Genomic DNA, 17,712 nt, shown 5'->3' on the forward strand with positions numbered 1-17,712 from the left:
TTATATAAAAAATGAACAGCTAAAGATTACAGTTCAGCAAATTTACAGTGTATTGAAGTTGATTTTGTTCCTGGTGTAAGGCTAATTTTCCATCATTTTTTTCTTTACATTCTAAATAGCAATGCTGTTCAGTCAGTAGGAGAAGCAGCATGGCAGGGTGGAAAGAACACAAGGCCTAGGAGTCAGAGTACCTGGGTTCTAATACCGGCTCTGCCAATTGCTTGCTATGTGACCATGGACAAGTCATTTAACTTCTCTGTGTCTCGGTTATATCATCTGTAAAATTGGGATTAAAATTCTCTTTCCTCCAATTTAGACTGTGAACCCCATGTGGGGCAGGGAATCTGTCCAACCTCTATGTATCCCACTACTTAGAACAGTACTTGACAAATAGTAAGTGTTTAACAAATAACGTAAAAATACAGTAATTGCCCACCCAACAGATGTAATCTTTACATTGTTTACTCTTTTTGTAGAGGGTGCACCACAGCAATTAGAAGATGAGATTAGTACAGTGCTTGGCACATAGTAAGCGCTTAACAAATACCATAATTATTATGAGATGATTAACTAAAGCACAATTTCTCCAAGGATGCATATGCATTTGTAGGCAGGCAAACATGCACATACATTAAGCTGGGTCATGGACTCTAAGCATTATAAATGCTGAGAAATAGTCCCTTAGCAAAACATGCAACTTTCATTGTCCCCCATACTATGAATTCAAGTAGATTTGTAAACTCCAGTGAAAGGATGGGATAATTTTTGCTTACCATTATGTGATTTTAAAAGCTAGCCTCCATTAACCATGGTTATCTTTTGTAGTGGATTAAATGTGATAAAGTATATTTTCAGCTGGTCAAAATGGATAATGCTGTAGTTTAAGAATTAATTGTAGAGTTGTATTTTATTTTGAAAATTATGCTGCTTATGGTGAGACTGTATCCATATAGGTGTCCTTGAGAGAATGTCTTGCCTCCTTGCTCATTTTGTCCATGAAAATACTAGGGTGCTTCTTCTCTGGCCCCTTGCCATTCAGATGATAGTTGCTGAAGCACCAGTGGTTAAGAGGAGAGAGGTATGCCCCACCACAAGCAGAACATGGGCTGGAGTTGTTTCTGTATCTAGTGTCCTACATTGAGAGAAGACCCCAAACCCAGTCATTCTTATTCTGTGATCACAACACTTCTGTTTTTATCTCTGAGATCTTAGCATCAGTAGACCCCAAAGGATCCTTATCTATTTGGAAACTCATTTCTGAGCATGTTAGAGTGGTGAAGGCTAAGAAGATCTTTTTCATTTTCTTGCAAGAATAAGAAGTATAGGATTGCAGCCAAAATATAGGTTAGGGACAGCTGGGACCAACTTCTTTCAAAGCAGAGAATAACACTACCCAGAGATCAGTTGTAACACAAGTAGCAGTCATTTCAGGAAGAGAATGGGTTCCTTTATTAGAAAACAAACACACGGTCCAGTTCATTGGTTAAGGGGCCTCAGCTTTTATAAGGCCTAACTCTATCTTCTATTTCATTTCTATTCATTATTAACCATTTTATCTGATATTTTAGGAAATAGAACTGGTTGGAAAAAAATGGACTTTAGATTTCTATGGCAAGCTATTCCTCTGCTGGATGGCAATAGTCTTTTGGGTAAGAGCTAGCTGCCTTTATTTGCAGCTAGGAATGACAACTAATCAAATTAACTCTTTCCAGGAGTAGAATATGAAAAGAGCTAGGCTTGGTGGCTGAAGTGAGGAATAAAGTATTTATGCGTCAATTTAAAGAATGTACCTGCATTCAGAGTCATGCAGAGCAGTGCTGGCTTGAGGGAGAGCAACAGGAAGAGACCCATTTTTGTGACTTTAATCAGACACCCACTCCCCCAGCTTAACATCCCAAACCAAGTACAATCAGCCGGGTATGTGTCCAGCTGGCGTTTTTGACCAAAGCCCTTCAGTGAAAAAACCCTGAAGGGCTATACTGCTCATTGGAGAAATCCATCTCCGTAGCCCTACGATGGTATGATAATTTGACCCTATACTCTTGATGTACTATTTATAGCCCAACAGACATTGACTTCACCTGATGTTGCTCCCAGCATTGACTTTCCATGAACAGTAATGGTCTCTCATTGGGATGGTTGCTTTCCCACAGCTCTTGGTGGCTTTGACTGCTGCTTGGTGTAAAATATGATTGTGGATTGTGAACTTTGTGTGCTTGCTTGACTATTACAGGAGATGGAGCCTTATTTGCCTCTAACTAGTCAGGCTCTGCGGTTCTGCTTCTCGGGAGCTACAGTATTGTTCTGGGTGAGCAACTTTTCAAACCTACTCATCCCTTTAACATGCATCATATTGTATTTATTTTCAGGCTCACTTTACCTGGTATGTTCTCTGTGAAGTATTGGGCCCAGAATGTTACTGCATGTTTTCTGCTTTCAACCTGACATGCAAAGTGCACTTTCTATTAAAAGAAATCAAATAAGAATAGTGGTGGACTACTCTTCGAACAATGCTCATTTTGAAACCAAACAAGTTATTTTCCTAGTGTGATAATGGGAAAATTTGAAACTAATTCAAGCTGCTTCTGTCTAGATGTACAGACAGGAGACATTCTATTTTAGTGAAGAACAGAATTACAAGAAAATTCTAGAAACAATTTTCAGAATTTTCACCCTGGGATATCCAAAGTAAAGGAAACTGATATTAACTGGGAGGCTAAATTCAAAAACTGATTTGAAGGGGAAAAATCCACTGCAGTTCGTTAGAAACAAAGCAGACTTTGAGTGTATAGAGGAACAAAGTCAAGGGAGCTGGGGAGGGGTCTGATGAGAGAAGCTGGTGAGAGATACCTTGTCTCTGCCAGCCTCTTCCTGCTAAGACAATTTGTTCTATCTCAGTTTTCCCCCAGCCACCTTGTGACTGTCCTCCAAAGGATTCTATGTCCCTATTTCTATTCGCATATTCGTGGGAAACAGCAGATGGATATTGATTGATCAGAAACTCCTGATGGATGTGCAAGAGTTTAAGAACAAACAGCATCCAGGCTGCTTCAGTATAGTTGATTCATCTTTCAGACAATTTTATATGTGCCTTTAAACTAATAAACCATTTTTCATTGTCTCCTACCTGGCTTCCCAGCATTGCAGAGTATGACTATCTAACTTATCATGTTCAAAGAAGTCATCAGCTCACTTAGCCTCTGCATTTCTGGTTTTTCTTTTGTAACCTGAAGTTATCATCAAAAAAACTTCAGTAACAATCAATACAAGATAAATTGTGTAAAATATTGAGAAGAATAGCTCCCATTTCCTCTTAAAAATTATCATATTCTTGGGCCGGAATTTTTGCTTTTTGGAAAAATAGGAGCAAGATTTAAATTATTTGCAATGAATCTATGACAATAGATTGTCTCTATTTGTTGCCGAATTGTACATTCCAAATGCTTAGTACAGTACTCTACACATAGTAAGCGCTCAATAAATACAATTGAATGAATGAACCCCTAAATGATTGTATTTTAGCTTACGTGATGGAAGCCAAAGTTTTTCTAAAACTAAAATAATTGTAATACCTCTCACATACCTGGGTCCCCCTTACTAGAGATTATGTATCACATTTTTACATGGGGTGATCTCCAGGTTCTGAAATTATTTGGGGTCAAATAAAGTTTAAATTTCACAAACTACACTCCTATAAAGGAGAACTATTCTCACACTGATGTAGGAAACTGACTTTGGAGTAAATAATTAGGTGGGAAATAGTTTATTGGGATGCTCCATGATCTGTGAGCCTTATATTGAATTTATATATTTTTTTTGCCTGTGGCTCATATAGAATCTGGTTTGGTGCACTTTGCATATCAGAACTAAAGAATAAAGAATGAAATGGAGGGAGACATACATGGGTGCAGGGAATCTTGTCCGACCATATTGTATGTTCCTTATAGTGAAGAGTATAAAATGATGAACTTTCAATATTCTCCCCTATTAGATCTCTCTGATTATAGCAAGCATGATAGCTGTGATTGTATACCGTCTTGCAGTTTATGCTGCATTTGCTCGCTTCATGGAAAATGCACAAACTCTCAAACCCATCCAAGGGTTGTTGACTCCCCAGCTGGCAACATCAGTCACTGCATCGTGTTTGAACTTTGTCATCATCATGATCCTGAACTTTTTGTATGAGAGAATAGCAATCTGGATTACAGATATGGGTAAGTGGAATCTATAATCTGGGCCTACAATGGAGGGGTTATCCGGCTAACATATAACCCTGGTGGGTAAAAATTATCTATTTTTAACCAAATTATATTAAAATATGTTCCCAGAGAAGTAGAGACTAATCCAAGCAGAACATATTGGATATCAGTTTTCTCCAAGCATCTTTGAGATTCTTAACCATTCAAAATCTTAACCATTTTCAGAGGTTAAAATTGACCTTGTTAATGCTTTAATTTCACCATGAGAAATAGGGGATGATAGAACCAACCACATTAGAGACTAGGGTTCTAAGAAAAGAATTTTGAAGCAAGTAATATACTATATTGTGTATTCAATTTATTTCTATTGCTTGGATGCATTTTCCACTTGACATTCATTTACTTTTGCAATCCATAAATCTAAACTCTGTGCATAGTTAGGAACCCTTAAAGAAGTCAGTTGGTCCCAATTTTAAATCAAATTTAGAAGGTGAAATATTTCGACCTACATGTTGCATCTATCCCTATCCACAGTTTTATAAACAACAGCCAGGTCAAAAAAAATCTATTAATAAATAATGATGGTATTTGTTAAGCGCTTACTATGCGCCAAGCACTCTTCTAAGTGCTTGGGGGGATACAAGGTAATCAGGTTGTCCCACAAGGGGCTCACAGTCATAATTCCCATTTTACAGATGAGGTAATTGAGGCACAGAGAAGTTAAGTGACTTGCCCAAAGTCATACAGCTGACAAGTGGCAGAGCCGCGATTAGAACCTATGACCTCTGACTCCCAAGCCCTTGCTCTTTCCACTGAGCCATGCTGCTTTTTCTGTGCATACAATTTGCCCTGGTGTCTCCCAACTCCCTGCATCCTTACTTTCAGTCATTTCTTTTGCCAGCTATCCCTTTAAAAGGGTGAGAAAATTCAAGCATTTGGCTGCAAGAAATTCAGGCTACATTTGCCCCAATCCAGATAGTAGTTAAGCTCAAACAGCTCTTTGGAAAGAGTTATCCTCAGGAGATGTCTAGGGAAACCAAAATCAAATAACTTCAGGCCATTGTTCTAGAAAGACCTAAGGAGTTCGTGAAATGATTATGGAACCAAATAAGGCGCGAAGGGCAAAGTGATCAAGAGACTAAACATCTTACAGTTGCAGGGAACAGACCACTCAGTCACTGGTCCCAGAACTTGAATAATTCACACCAGTCAAGTTGAAAACCACAGGTCCTTAAATCACTGCTGAGTAGATTCTCCCGACAGCCCTATTGGGGTTCTTGAAACCATTATCCTGTCACCAGTCTCTACTTGGAGAACCTAGTCATGGAGCCTTTATCTGCAATGACTTTATAATGATTGGCATTTGATTTTTCAAATCATCATATGAATGATAATTCAAGGTTCCCTTCTCAAGAAAGCTGAATGACTAAAAGTGTTGTCCCATCCCTTATTAAAGTGAAACAAAATCTCTAGCAATAATGAAATGCTATATACAAACTCCTAAGTGTGGACTTTCTGAATGACCTGATCTCCAAAATGATCTCATTTCTTCACCTCCCTTCAGGAAAATGTTTATATACTATTCCAATCCAAACAACTAAGGACTCAGTATGAAACCTCTTCAGTCTAAAGAGGTTATCCCATATCATAAACAGTATTCATTTGATTCTATTTGCACGCACTTAGAAACATACAATCATAGTAAACAATACAATCCTTGTCTTCAAGAAGCAAATAATCTAATTTTATATGCAGAATCTAATTTTACAATCTAAGATTGCAGATGTTTCCAAAGCAAATTATCTAATTTTTCAATCTAAAATGAAAATATTTCCACTGAGAGCTTTCAGAAAATTTCCTTTCCAGACAGCATGGAGCCCCTTCCCTAGCTGGCACTGTTCCATGATGGCAAGACAGCACCCTTCACTGTCTCCTAAATTTCTAGCATTTTTAAATGTGCCATTGAAGTTTGACTCGTTACTATCATTCTTTCTAATAAGGAAAGATAGAGAACAGTGGCACAGAATGAAAGCAGCATGACCTAATGGAAAGAGCATGGGTTTGGGAGTCAGGAGACCCATGTTAATAGAGCCCCAGCTCTGCCACTGGCCTGATGCATGACCTTGGGCAAGTCACTTAGCCGTTCTAGGTCTCAGTTTCCTCTTCTGTAAAATGGAGATAAGAGAATGTGAGTCATATCTGGGATAGGGATTGTATCTGATATAACACTGTATTTAGCCTAAAGCTTACCACATAGTTTGCACTTTATATATTAGTACTACTAATAATAATAAACCTAAATCAGCACTAGGGCTTTTAGTCTTTGGCCTCCTGGCATCCTGCACTCTATAGAAGAACACCCTACTTGATCCCCATCACTGAATCTTAAGGCAGTTAAATAGCAGTTATAGATGCATTTCTTGATTGGCCACTGGGGAATAGTTTTAATCCTATTAAATGCCCAGGGACCCTAAAGTCCAAATTTAGTTCTCTGTTGCTTTACTGCTCACACCAGGCAAGTTTTTATTGTCTCATTTTAACTTCCATTTCCCTCTGCTGTCCAATAACAGGATAATCAGAGCAAATAAACTACTTTTTTTTTAAAGCCCAAGCTATCCAGTCTGCTTAAATGAAAATGTGCTTGAGTTAATTTGCTTTGTCATCTTCTAATTGAAATGCAGTTAAATTGCACTAAAACACAGAAGATTAACACCAGAGCAATCACATTAGTGTGTATGTCTTTATGTTAATGGGAAGAACTAATTTTATACCTATGAAATGTCACTGACCTCAACGAATTAGCTCCCGATATTAGGGCTTATCAGTTGAGGAATACGACTCTCACTGGTTTTATGTGTTGTTGCTACCACCTAGTGGAGAAAAGGGAAGCCAACACGTTCTCAACCTCAATGTAGTGAAAGACAGGAAGCCTTTTAAGAAGATGGCTTGCATTATGAGCACGTGAATCCTAATTAAAATACAATCAGTTCTCCAGTAACATCAGTCTCATTTATTGAGCTAGCTCTTCTTGTGTGCAGAGCACCGTACTAAGCACTTGGGAGAGTACAATATAACAAGGTTGGTAGACATGCCACTTGTAACAGGAGGATCATTTTCTCATGAGCTTCTTGCTAAAGAAAACTTGTAAGAAACTCTACTGTGGTTACAGCCACAAAATATATTCTTCCATTTGGACTCCCCTAGACATCATAAATTCTAGCCCAGCCCCTTTCACCAGAAGTGACATCATTTAACTTCCTCCTGCCCAAATTCAAACTTCCTGTACACCTAAATTCAAAAACCCCACTTCCACAAAACATTCATCCAACCCCAAGTAGTATTTCACTGGAAGAAATACACATTCCTTGATCAGTGCCTCTGATTCTACTGATTTTGAATCCCATTCTATCTTGGCAGGTGCATGTTATCAGAAGATTTTTTTTTCTAATTCTCCAAGAGTTTTCTATCCAAAACACATAGTGAAGGCAGATCATATAGGAGGATAGACAATATTTGGTACATGGAAAAAGGAATAACAACAATTAGGGTTTGAGATGCTACACATTTCAGATGGAAATTAAATTGTGAAATATGAAACTCTACTGTTACTTATACACAGTATAATTCACATGTGCCTTCTGTTTGGGTTCTACTAGGCTTTATATCACTGCTCTCAACCCTAAGCCCAGTCCCTTCCACCAAAAGCGACATCACCTGACGTTCACCCTCCAAAATTCAAACTTCCCACATCTGCCTAAATGAAAACAAAAAATACACCCTGCCCTCTTCTGCAAGGTTGATTTTATTAATTCTACAGCTCCAGGAATGGAAAATACTTTAGTATTGTAATATAATTTGCTCAGCCTCTCCCATGATTCTAAGCTTTGACCAGAAAATTTCCAAAATTGAGGTCAAGAAAGAGTTTCTCTGGCAAGAACAACAGTTCAGGTGTCCAGTGAGTGGAGGATATTAGGAAGTGAGGGGTAAAACCATTAAAATAAATTTTTTAATTTTCCAGAAATTCCTAGGACTCATCTAGAGTATGAGAACAGACTTACAATGAAGATGTTTCTCTTCCAATTTGTCAACTATTATTCGTCCTGCTTTTATGTGGCTTTCTTCAAAGGGAAGTTTGTGGGCTACCCAGGATCCTATACATACATGTTTAGCCGTTGGAGAAATGAAGAGGTAAGAATTCATACTAGGCAGTACTACAATAATATAGTCTTTCTTGATAATAATTATTACAGTATTTATTAAGCACTTTTTATATGCCAGGCACTCTACTAAGCAATTGGGTGGATTCAACAAATTGGATTGGACACAGTCCCTATCCCCATTTTAAAGATGAGGTAATGGAGGCACAGAAAAGTGAAGTGACTTGCCCAAGGTCACACAGCAGAGAAACAACAGAGCTGGGATAAGAACCCATGAACCTCTGATTCCCAGAGTCATACTCTATCCACTATGCCATGCTGCTTCTTTCTTAATCCCATTGCTATTGTTACTAATGGACAGAAAGTCCTGTCTCCTTTTTGCCCCTACCCATTTGCTTGGTTTTTTTAATGGAAAAGGTTTCATTGTGATCATTGCATCTTGGGAAAAGAGTTTGAAATGACTTTGTTTCCCTTTTTTTGTTTCAGTGTGATCCCGCAGGCTGCCTGATAGAGCTGACCACCCAACTCACTATCATCATGGCTGGAAAACAGATATGGGGAAATATTCAAGAAGCTATTGTTCCGTATGTATTGTTCCCTAAAGGGCAGATTCTGAAGGTGTTGTGAAGAACAACTGACAGGATTTGGTGGCAGACTCAATTATGGGGATTGAAAGAGGAGTCAAGGATAATGACAAGACTATGGGCTTGAGATGGGGATAGAGGTGGGTGTGTTCACTGTGATGGTAAAGTTAGATCATGGAGAGGAATTTGGGGGGAGGGAAAGATGTAGAGTTCAGTTTTGGGCATGTGGAATTTGAGGTACAGAAGGACATCAATCATTTATTGAGTGTCTGGTGTGTGCAGGGCATTGTACTCTCCCAAACCCTTAATACAAACAACAATGTAAGAGACATTCCCTACCCACAGCAAGCTTAAGTCTAGATGGGAAGACATGTTAATATAAATTAATGTGTATATAAATATAATTTTTGTTGTTCCATTTTATTAATCTTGAGCAAGATTAGAGATCTCTAGGTTGCAAATTCCTTATAGGCAAAGGTTGTCTACCAATTCTATTATACTCCCCCTCACTAACTTAGTATAGTATACCCTGCACACGGTAAGGGCTCAATAAATACCATTGATTATTTGGAAGACTTGATTACTTTCATTCATACTATGACTTCTTCCCCTTCTCCAAAGGTGGATTTGGAACTGGTGGAGACGCCGAAAAGCAAGAACCAACTCTGAGAAGTTGTATAGCCGATGGGAACAGGATCATGATCTTCAGAGCTTTGGAGCCTTGGGGCTGTTCTATGAATATCTAGAAATGGGTAAGCTGCAGCCACAGGCTCCAAAGCATATGTTTTGAACAGAACTTTGCGTTGGATGTTGCATGTGTCAGCATTTCCTGGTTTCATAGGCTCTTGAGTCCAGCTGGATTGGTTAAAGAAGGTCTGTCCAACAGTAGGCTTATTACTAATTCACTGGTAGTAAGTTTTATGTTTTTAAATGCCCTATGAAAACCATTTTTTCCGGTTAGTACTGTGTCTTGAAACATCAGACTTGCCACAAGGGTTCGGTGAGGGCCATGATCTGGAAACCATTACTAAATTGTTAGCTTACTTTTTAAATAAAAACTTTACTTACCATGACTGTCCACCTTCCTTCTTTCCCCTGCCTGAGGCTCTGCCGTATGTTAAGGAACTCTTCTACCCAGTGGAATAAGCTATTCACTTGCAGAAAAAGTTAGCTTTGTTTCCACTCAGGGATAGAGCCACCTTAGTGTAGCCAGGTCAAAGCACCTCTGGCTGGTACTTTTGAAGATGGAAACAGACTCTGCACGTTCCTCCCCTCTGGATGGTAGTCTAGGAAAAATTCAGTGGCGAATTCTGGTAGAGCCAGGAGACTCATGCGTGTAAAGACCAGGAGGATACTATTCCCATCAACCCTTCCTGTGCCCCTCCCCATAACTTTTGTTAGGGACTTTCATATCGATATAGATGTTCCTGACAACCCTTCCACTGCCTGCTTTCTATCACTTCTCTACTCCACTGACTTCCTGCTCCACCCAACTTGCCCACACACTTGATGTCATCGTCTCTAGTCATTGTATGATCTCTACCCTCACCAACTCTGAAATCCCTGTACCACCACAACCTCCTCACCTGCCCTCTTTTCCAAATGCCCTCTCCCCACAGATCTGCCCTGTTCCCACACAGAGACCTCCTATCTCTTGGCTCCATCCAATTTTCTCAAGTCATCATGCCCTTCTTAGTCTCCAGACCCAAACTACCTTCCCTTGACAACAAAATTGACACCCTCAACACCACCATCTTTACTAAACTTCACTCACTCACTCCCCATCCCTTCTTGATCTATCACTAGCCCACAACCTTGCATTAACTCCAAAGTCCACTTCTTTCACTCCAGTGCACAAGCCACAGAGCACTGCTTGTGGGAATCCAGATATCAGGGTGACCCCTTCCACCTTGAGTTTGTCCTTGCATTTTTTAACTATACCCAGCAAAATTATTTCTCTATCCTTTTTCACCCCCATGCCCATTGCCATTACAAGTTGTTTCAGGCATTTAAATTCCCTCCTCAAAGCCTCTGCCCCTCGACCCTCACCATCTCTCACCCCAATGACCGGGCCACATACTTTATTGAGAAAAGAGAAGCCATTATGCATGATCTCCATAAAATTTCCCCTATTCTCTCCAGTCCCCCTTTCCTCCTGCCCCTTCAACTCTCCCATCCTTCCTAGCAGTATCTAAAGAGGAGATCTCCTGTCTTCTCTCAAAATCCACCCCTCCACCTATGCATTCAACCTCATCCCTTTGCACCTTATCAGAGCACTTTCTCCCTCCTCCTTTCTTGACTGTCATCTTCAAGTCTTTGCTCTCTAATGGCTTTCTCCCCCCACACTTCTTTCAAACATGCTCATGTCTCCCTTACCCTAAACTCACACCCCATATTCACCCCATAGCTCCCTCCAGTTATTGCTCCATCTCCCTCCTACCATTGTTCTCCAAATTCCTTGAGTAATTTGTCTACATCCACTAACTCGCTAATTGTAGGAGTCCTTCAAAGTTCAGTTCTGGGCTTCCCTTCTATTCTGCAACTACACCCATTCCTTTAGAGAATTCATTCACTCTCATGGCTTCAACTCCCCCGCTACACTGTAAGCTCCGTTATGGGCAGGGAAGGGGTCCACTAATTATTTTGTATTGTACTCACCCCCAAGCTCTTAGTACATTGCCCTGCCCATAGTAAGCCTTCAAATACCACTCATTGATTACCATCTCCTATGCGGGTGATTTGCAAGCTACATCTCCAGCCCTCTACAGTCTCACATGTTCTTCTGCCTTCAGGACATCTCCTCTTGGATGTTCCACTGACACCTCAAACTTAACATGTCCCAAACAACTCCTTATCTTCCCACCCAAACCCTGTGCTCCTCCTGACTTTCCCATCACTGTAAACAGCACCACCATCCTTCCTGTGTCACAAACCCATAACCTTGGCGATATCCTTGACTAATCTCTCTCAGTCAACCCACATTCAATCTGTCACTAAATCCTGTCAGTTCTTTCACATCACTTAAAATCCACACTTGTCTCTCCATCTAAACTATCACATTAATCCAAGCATATACCCTACACTGCCTTGATTATTGCATCAGCCTCCTTGCTGGCCTTCCAGCCTCCTGCCTCTCCCCACTCTAATCCATACTTCACTCTACTGCCTGGATCATTCTTCTATAAAAATGTTCATTCAATGATTCGCCACTCATCAAGAACCTCCAGTGGTTACTCATTCACCTCCATATCAAATAAAAAACTCTTTACCATCAGCTTTAAACCACTCCATCATCTTGTCCCCTTCTACCTTCTTACCTCACTGCTTTCCTACTAGAACCCAGACCACATTCTTTGCTCTTCTAATTGCTCCTCAACCAACTCACTCTACCTTGATATCATTTATCTCACTGCCAACATCTCTCCCACATCCTTCCTTTGGCCTGAACATCCTTCCTCATCATATCTGACAGATGGTCACTCTCCCCACCTTCAAAGCCTTATTGAAAGCACATCTCCTACAAGAGGTCTTCCCCAACTGGGTCTCCATTTCCTCTTCTCTCACTCCCTTCTTTATCACCTTTGTACTTGGAGAGCTTGTTGTTGGGTAGAGATTATCTCTATCTGTTGCCAAATGTACTTTCCAAGCGCTTAGAACAATGCTCTGCACTCAGTAAGCACTCAAATATGATTGGATGAATTTGCACCATTCACCCCTCTCTGTCCCACAGCACTTATGTACATATCCATAATTTATTTATATTAATGTCAGTCTTCCCTCTAGGCTGTAAACTCATTGTACACAGGCAATGTACTGTTTTATTATACTTTCCCAAGTGCTTACTACAGTGCTCTTCACACAGTAAGCACTCAGTAAATATGATTGGTGTGGGCAAGCCCCAACCTGATTGATCCCATTAAGTCTAGGTTTACTGTTGCCTTTACCCACACAATCAAGCAGAGTTTCATATGGCTCCAAAACATCTTTAAAGTTTTATAGTTTTGTCTTGTGATGCTTTTTAGGTTCTTTATACAGCACAGCTCAAGGGTAACTACATTTTCACAATCCTCAAAATGTGTTTTTCCCATTTCTAGTCAGAGACCAAGATGAAATTGGGGACTATGGTGATAGTCTTGCATTTCAAGGTGCATTTCATGTAATGGGGCTTGATATTTGAAATCAAAGCTTTGTGATGATTTCCCTGAAGCACTGCCAATTGTGATTTTCCATCTTTCTCCGCAGTCATCCAGTTTGGATTTATTACACTCTTCGTCGCCTCCTTTCCTTTGGCTCCACTTCTTGCTCTTATGAATAACATTTTGGAGATTCGAGTGGATTCCTGGAAACTCACCACACAGTACAGGAGACCTGTTGCTGCAAAAGCCCATAGCATTGGTGTTTGGCAGGAAATTCTAAATGCAATGGCTATCTTGTCTGTTGTGACTAATGTAAGTTGACCCTTTTCAAAATTGACTTGCTGTGTTGGAAGGACTGGGTTTTGTGATGATTTTGAAACTCACCCTAGACTTTGTGTTAGTTGTAATCTGCTGCTCCATTTGTTCCAATAAATTCCATTCCTCCCTGAGTAACAAGTGAAATTAAACATGTCACACTTAGAGCAAATCCAAGCAACTGTTGGGCCCCATGCTGCCTGTTCCAACTGATGGAACAATCAATGTACTACTGGAGTATGAGTTTCCCTTGCCAGCCCTAGTTCATGCCAGTGGTCCATTCATTTGTTGGCCACATAAGTCCCAAGTTTGACCAGAGTTCAACTATTTTAAATATATCTGCCAAGCAAGGGGATTTACAAGTTAAAAATTTGTATATCAGAATCCTCTGTTTCTGAATGGAATTGATTAACCCAGGATATATTCCCTTTTTTGTCTTCGGGATTTTAGGCCTTCATTGTCGCCTTCACATCAGACATGATCCCTCGCCTAGTTTACTACTATGCCTACTCAGTAGATAAAGATTCCCCTATGGCTGGTTACATTAGCAACAGCCTCTCAGAGTACCAAATACCAATTGTGGCAAACAGCACCATAACCTCCAACACATCAGTCACGTATTCCATTTGCAGGTTTGTATTTTCTACTTTACTATTACCCACTTGTACAAATTTTCTAACATTTAGCATTCAGTCATGGACAAAATAGTTACATTAACATATTTGTATGGAATTAGAGAGGCTCTGTGACAGTGAACTTCATTCATTCATCTGAAGTAAAATGGTCATATTGACCCTCCCGTGAAAGTAGGCTTTGTGATTGAAAAGCTACCTAGTGGGAGAGAGGATGGGCCTGGGAATCAGGAGGTTTAAGTTCTGAGGTCCACTATGTGCCTGCTGTGGGGTCTTGGTCAATTCACTTTCCTTCTCTATGCCTCAATTTCCTCATCTGTAAAATGAGCATAAAATGGACACTGTTCTCTCCCCCCCACCTTGGTCTCGGAGCCCCATGTAGAACAGGGGGTATTTTGGGGCTATTTATCTGCCCCAGCTCTTACTGTAGTTCTTGGCATGCAATAAGCAGTGAACAGATACCACTATTATACCATTAGGTAACACCACCCCACCTATACCCCCGGCTCCTTGGCCTCTCCTGCTAACCTTCCAAGCTCTCTTTAAAATTCACCCTTTTATCCTTTAGCATAGCTTTTAAAAATGATTCTCTATTTCCTCACTGCTTCAGTGTGCCCCTTCAATGCTCATACACCCAAATCACTCCTTTCATGTTCCACATGCCTGAATACATCCGGTCTAGATTTTCACCTTCACTTTGTCTTACAGGTACAGGGACTACCGATATCCACCCAGCCATGAGAAGAAATATGAGCACACAATGCAATTCTGGCACATCCTCGCTGCTAAGATGGCTTTCATCATTATAATGGAGGTATGTCCTACTTGGTATAGGCCCTTGCCTGTTTCATCAAATTTATGTCAGACACCTGAATGCAGATATTATGTGTATTATTTCTCTTTTACACTTCCAATGCCTAGTTCAGTAGTTTGCCCTAAGTAGGTGATCAAAAAATACCAACAGTTCATTTTAACAAAATGATCTAGGCACTTCCCCAATCTCTCCTCTTTCAATAGAGAAAATATTGTGAGTAAAGTCATAGTTTTTGGAGAAATTGATTGTGAAGTGTTCATCATTTACATTTCCAATGCTAGAATGTTATACCATTGGCTGAAGTGCTTGTGATTATACTATCTGGGTTGGGCCAAAGAAGGTTTACATGCCAATTGAAGTGGGGAAGAGTGAAGGATGAGATATATCGGGGGAATCATCCACAGGTTCCTCCTCTCCCCACCAAAAACAAAAAAAAAAACAAAAACCTGGGTCTGATGTGTACACTGAAATTTTCCATTGGACAGGATTTGGTTTATGACCTCAGAAAAATCTGAACAAGACCTGGGGTTCAAAGTTTATACTGTACTCCCAGTAGGCTGCATCAGTAGCAAGCCAAGTCCTAGACAAGAAATTGATAAACAATTTTTCAAATGGATTCTCATCGAACCCAAAGAGATGACAGTTTTAAAATGGGTTTTGTAAAATATCTTATCAGGTAACTAGAGATATAATTCCTTCTACCATTCCCCAGAGGTTGACAACTAAGCCATTTCCCAAAAAACCAGCTGCATCTGGTGTCTTTCTTGCCAATATGCAATCTTGTCAATCGTAATAATCAGTAGATAATAAATAAGAATAATGATGGCATTTAAGCACTTACAATGTGCCAAGCACTGTTATAAGCACTGGGTTAGGTAAAAGGTAATCAGGTTGTCCCACGTGGGTGTCACAGTCTTAATTCCCACTTTACAGATGAGGTAACAGGCACAGAGAAGTTAAGTGACTTGCCCAAAGTCACACAGCTGACAAGTGGTCGGGATTAGAACCCACGACCTCCGACTCCCACGCCTATGCTCTTTTCACTAAGCCACACTGCTGTTACATGCATATAATCTTTACCAGGACCATCAGGAAAAGGGCGATGGATTTTGAAGACATGTCATTAAAGATTTAAAACACTTTATCCTGGAAGTTAAGAGCTTTGTCTAGTTGAAATATTGTAATTGTTGCTAATATTAGTCTCTTCTGTTAACATTTATGCTCCTTGTAGATCTGGAACATTATCTGTTTTTTCTGTTTTTCCCAAGCCCCAAATACAGTACACCACAATAAATGGTCAATTAATTCTGCTACCAGCACTGCTATTTCTAGTACTATTTTGAATGAAATCCTGGAATGGGTGCCTCTCTCCTAGCCAAAGTAATAACAAAAATTTGTTGGCATAGGCACCTGGAGGGACAAACAGTCAGCACTGTAGGAAAACTATTCATCATAGCTTAGCATCAGGCCCTCCATCCATCTTATCTCCAATCTGAGATAAGTCTGTGATTTGAGCAAACTTTCATGATTATAATAATGAGAACACTTACAAGGTTTGGAAAGCATGATACTTAACTCTGAAATAGACACTGTTACCGCAGACCTTCATAATGTAACCATGCACTCTCCATTTCTCTTCCTCCCACATCCTCCAGCACATTGTGTTCGTGGTCAAATTCTTTGTGGCCTGGATGATTCCTGATGTCCCAGAAGAGGTGAAAGCCAGAATCAAAAGGGAAAAATTTCTAACCATAAAGATCCTTCATGAATATGAGCTCAACAAACTAAAGGAAAACTTATGTGAGAGGCGGAATTGCCAAGATATAGAGAAGGAAGTTATGGCCACTGAAGGGAAGGTGGAGTTAGCGGCAGTGATGGGCTAGCCCAAGGAGCACCCTGGTAGAAGGCTGCCTGGGCTACTCACAGTCCCCTTGCCCCAGGAGTGTCCAAGCTCTATGTCAGTTTGAGTCCTTCAGTTTTTCTAGCCAAAGATTTTATCTACTTTTATAGATGTCACTTGTCCTGAGATCTGCAATGATGGAAGCAAATGCCACTTCTCTAACCGTTCAGACTCTCACAAAGTGTTGTTTTATAGTTTTCTGTTCATCTAAATGATGGCTGAGTCTTGTGTCAAGTCAGAAATCATGTATAACACTGCAGTTTAATCTCTGGGGGATGGATAGCCATTCAGCATCCAGACTGTATGCATGGTTTTACAGGCTGTTATATTTTCTTCCCACAACTCCTTTCCTTCAATAAGAAATACATGGGGGTTGAAAGCAAAGAGAACAAACTTCCTTTTATACATTTAGGCCCAGAAGCTATGCATCAATGAAGAGCCTAAACCAATGTGTTTCTTATGGTATTTGTTAAGTGCTTACTATGTGCCAGGCACTGTACTAAGTGCTGGTGTTGATACAAGCTAATCAGGTTGGACCCAGTCCATACCCTACATGAGGCTCACAGTCTTAATTCCCATTTTACAGATGAGGTTACTGAGGCACAGAGAAGTTAAGTGACTTGCCCAAAATAGCAGACAAGTGGAAGAACTGGGATTGGAACCCAGGTCCTTCTGATACCCAGGCCCATTCTCTATCCACTAAGCCACGGTGCTGCTTAATCTGCTTTAAAATCCCAATAAAGATAGGGTTTGGATATGGTTCAGAGACTCAGTGCTGAAGCCCCTCTGGATACTCTTCTTTTTAAGAGAATCCAGAAGTTCTGGCCTTCCAGATAACTGCAGAATTGATCCTGGAGCTTGCCATTTTAAGCATTGAGAGAATAAAGTAGCTCAATTCTTTAGCGATAAGAATTTCAACTGTGTAAATCCTGATTATCAGGATTGCCATAATGTTTAACCTCTGTATGTCTTTAG

The 17,712-nt window shown here is 40.2% G+C and overlaps 1 protein-coding gene across 6 annotated transcripts in view; it reads left to right on the plus strand.

Moving 5' to 3' along the window:
* ANO5 (anoctamin 5) overlaps nt 1-17,265 on the plus strand; it is a 94,352-nt gene extending 77,087 nt beyond the window's left edge. For all 6 annotated transcript variants that reach the window (XM_029061212.2, XM_029061213.2, XM_029061215.2 and 3 more), the window contains 9 exons: nt 2,234-2,308; nt 3,992-4,214; nt 8,218-8,387; nt 8,843-8,940; nt 9,562-9,692; nt 13,183-13,388; nt 13,842-14,023; nt 14,732-14,837; nt 16,493-17,265. In XM_029061212.2, the coding sequence (XP_028917045.1) occupies nt 2,234-2,308; nt 3,992-4,214; nt 8,218-8,387; nt 8,843-8,940; nt 9,562-9,692; nt 13,183-13,388; nt 13,842-14,023; nt 14,732-14,837; nt 16,493-16,720 (1,419 nt within the window). In that variant the 3' untranslated portion in view covers nt 16,721-17,265. The remainder of the gene's footprint in view (nt 1-2,233; nt 2,309-3,991; nt 4,215-8,217; nt 8,388-8,842; nt 8,941-9,561; nt 9,693-13,182; nt 13,389-13,841; nt 14,024-14,731; nt 14,838-16,492) is intronic.
* The last annotated feature ends 447 nt before the right edge of the window (nt 17,266-17,712 follow it).

The sequence above is a fragment of the Ornithorhynchus anatinus genome, chromosome 3, assembly GCF_004115215.2.
Source record: "Ornithorhynchus anatinus isolate Pmale09 chromosome 3, mOrnAna1.pri.v4, whole genome shotgun sequence".
Lineage (NCBI taxonomy): Eukaryota > Metazoa > Chordata > Mammalia > Monotremata > Ornithorhynchidae > Ornithorhynchus > Ornithorhynchus anatinus.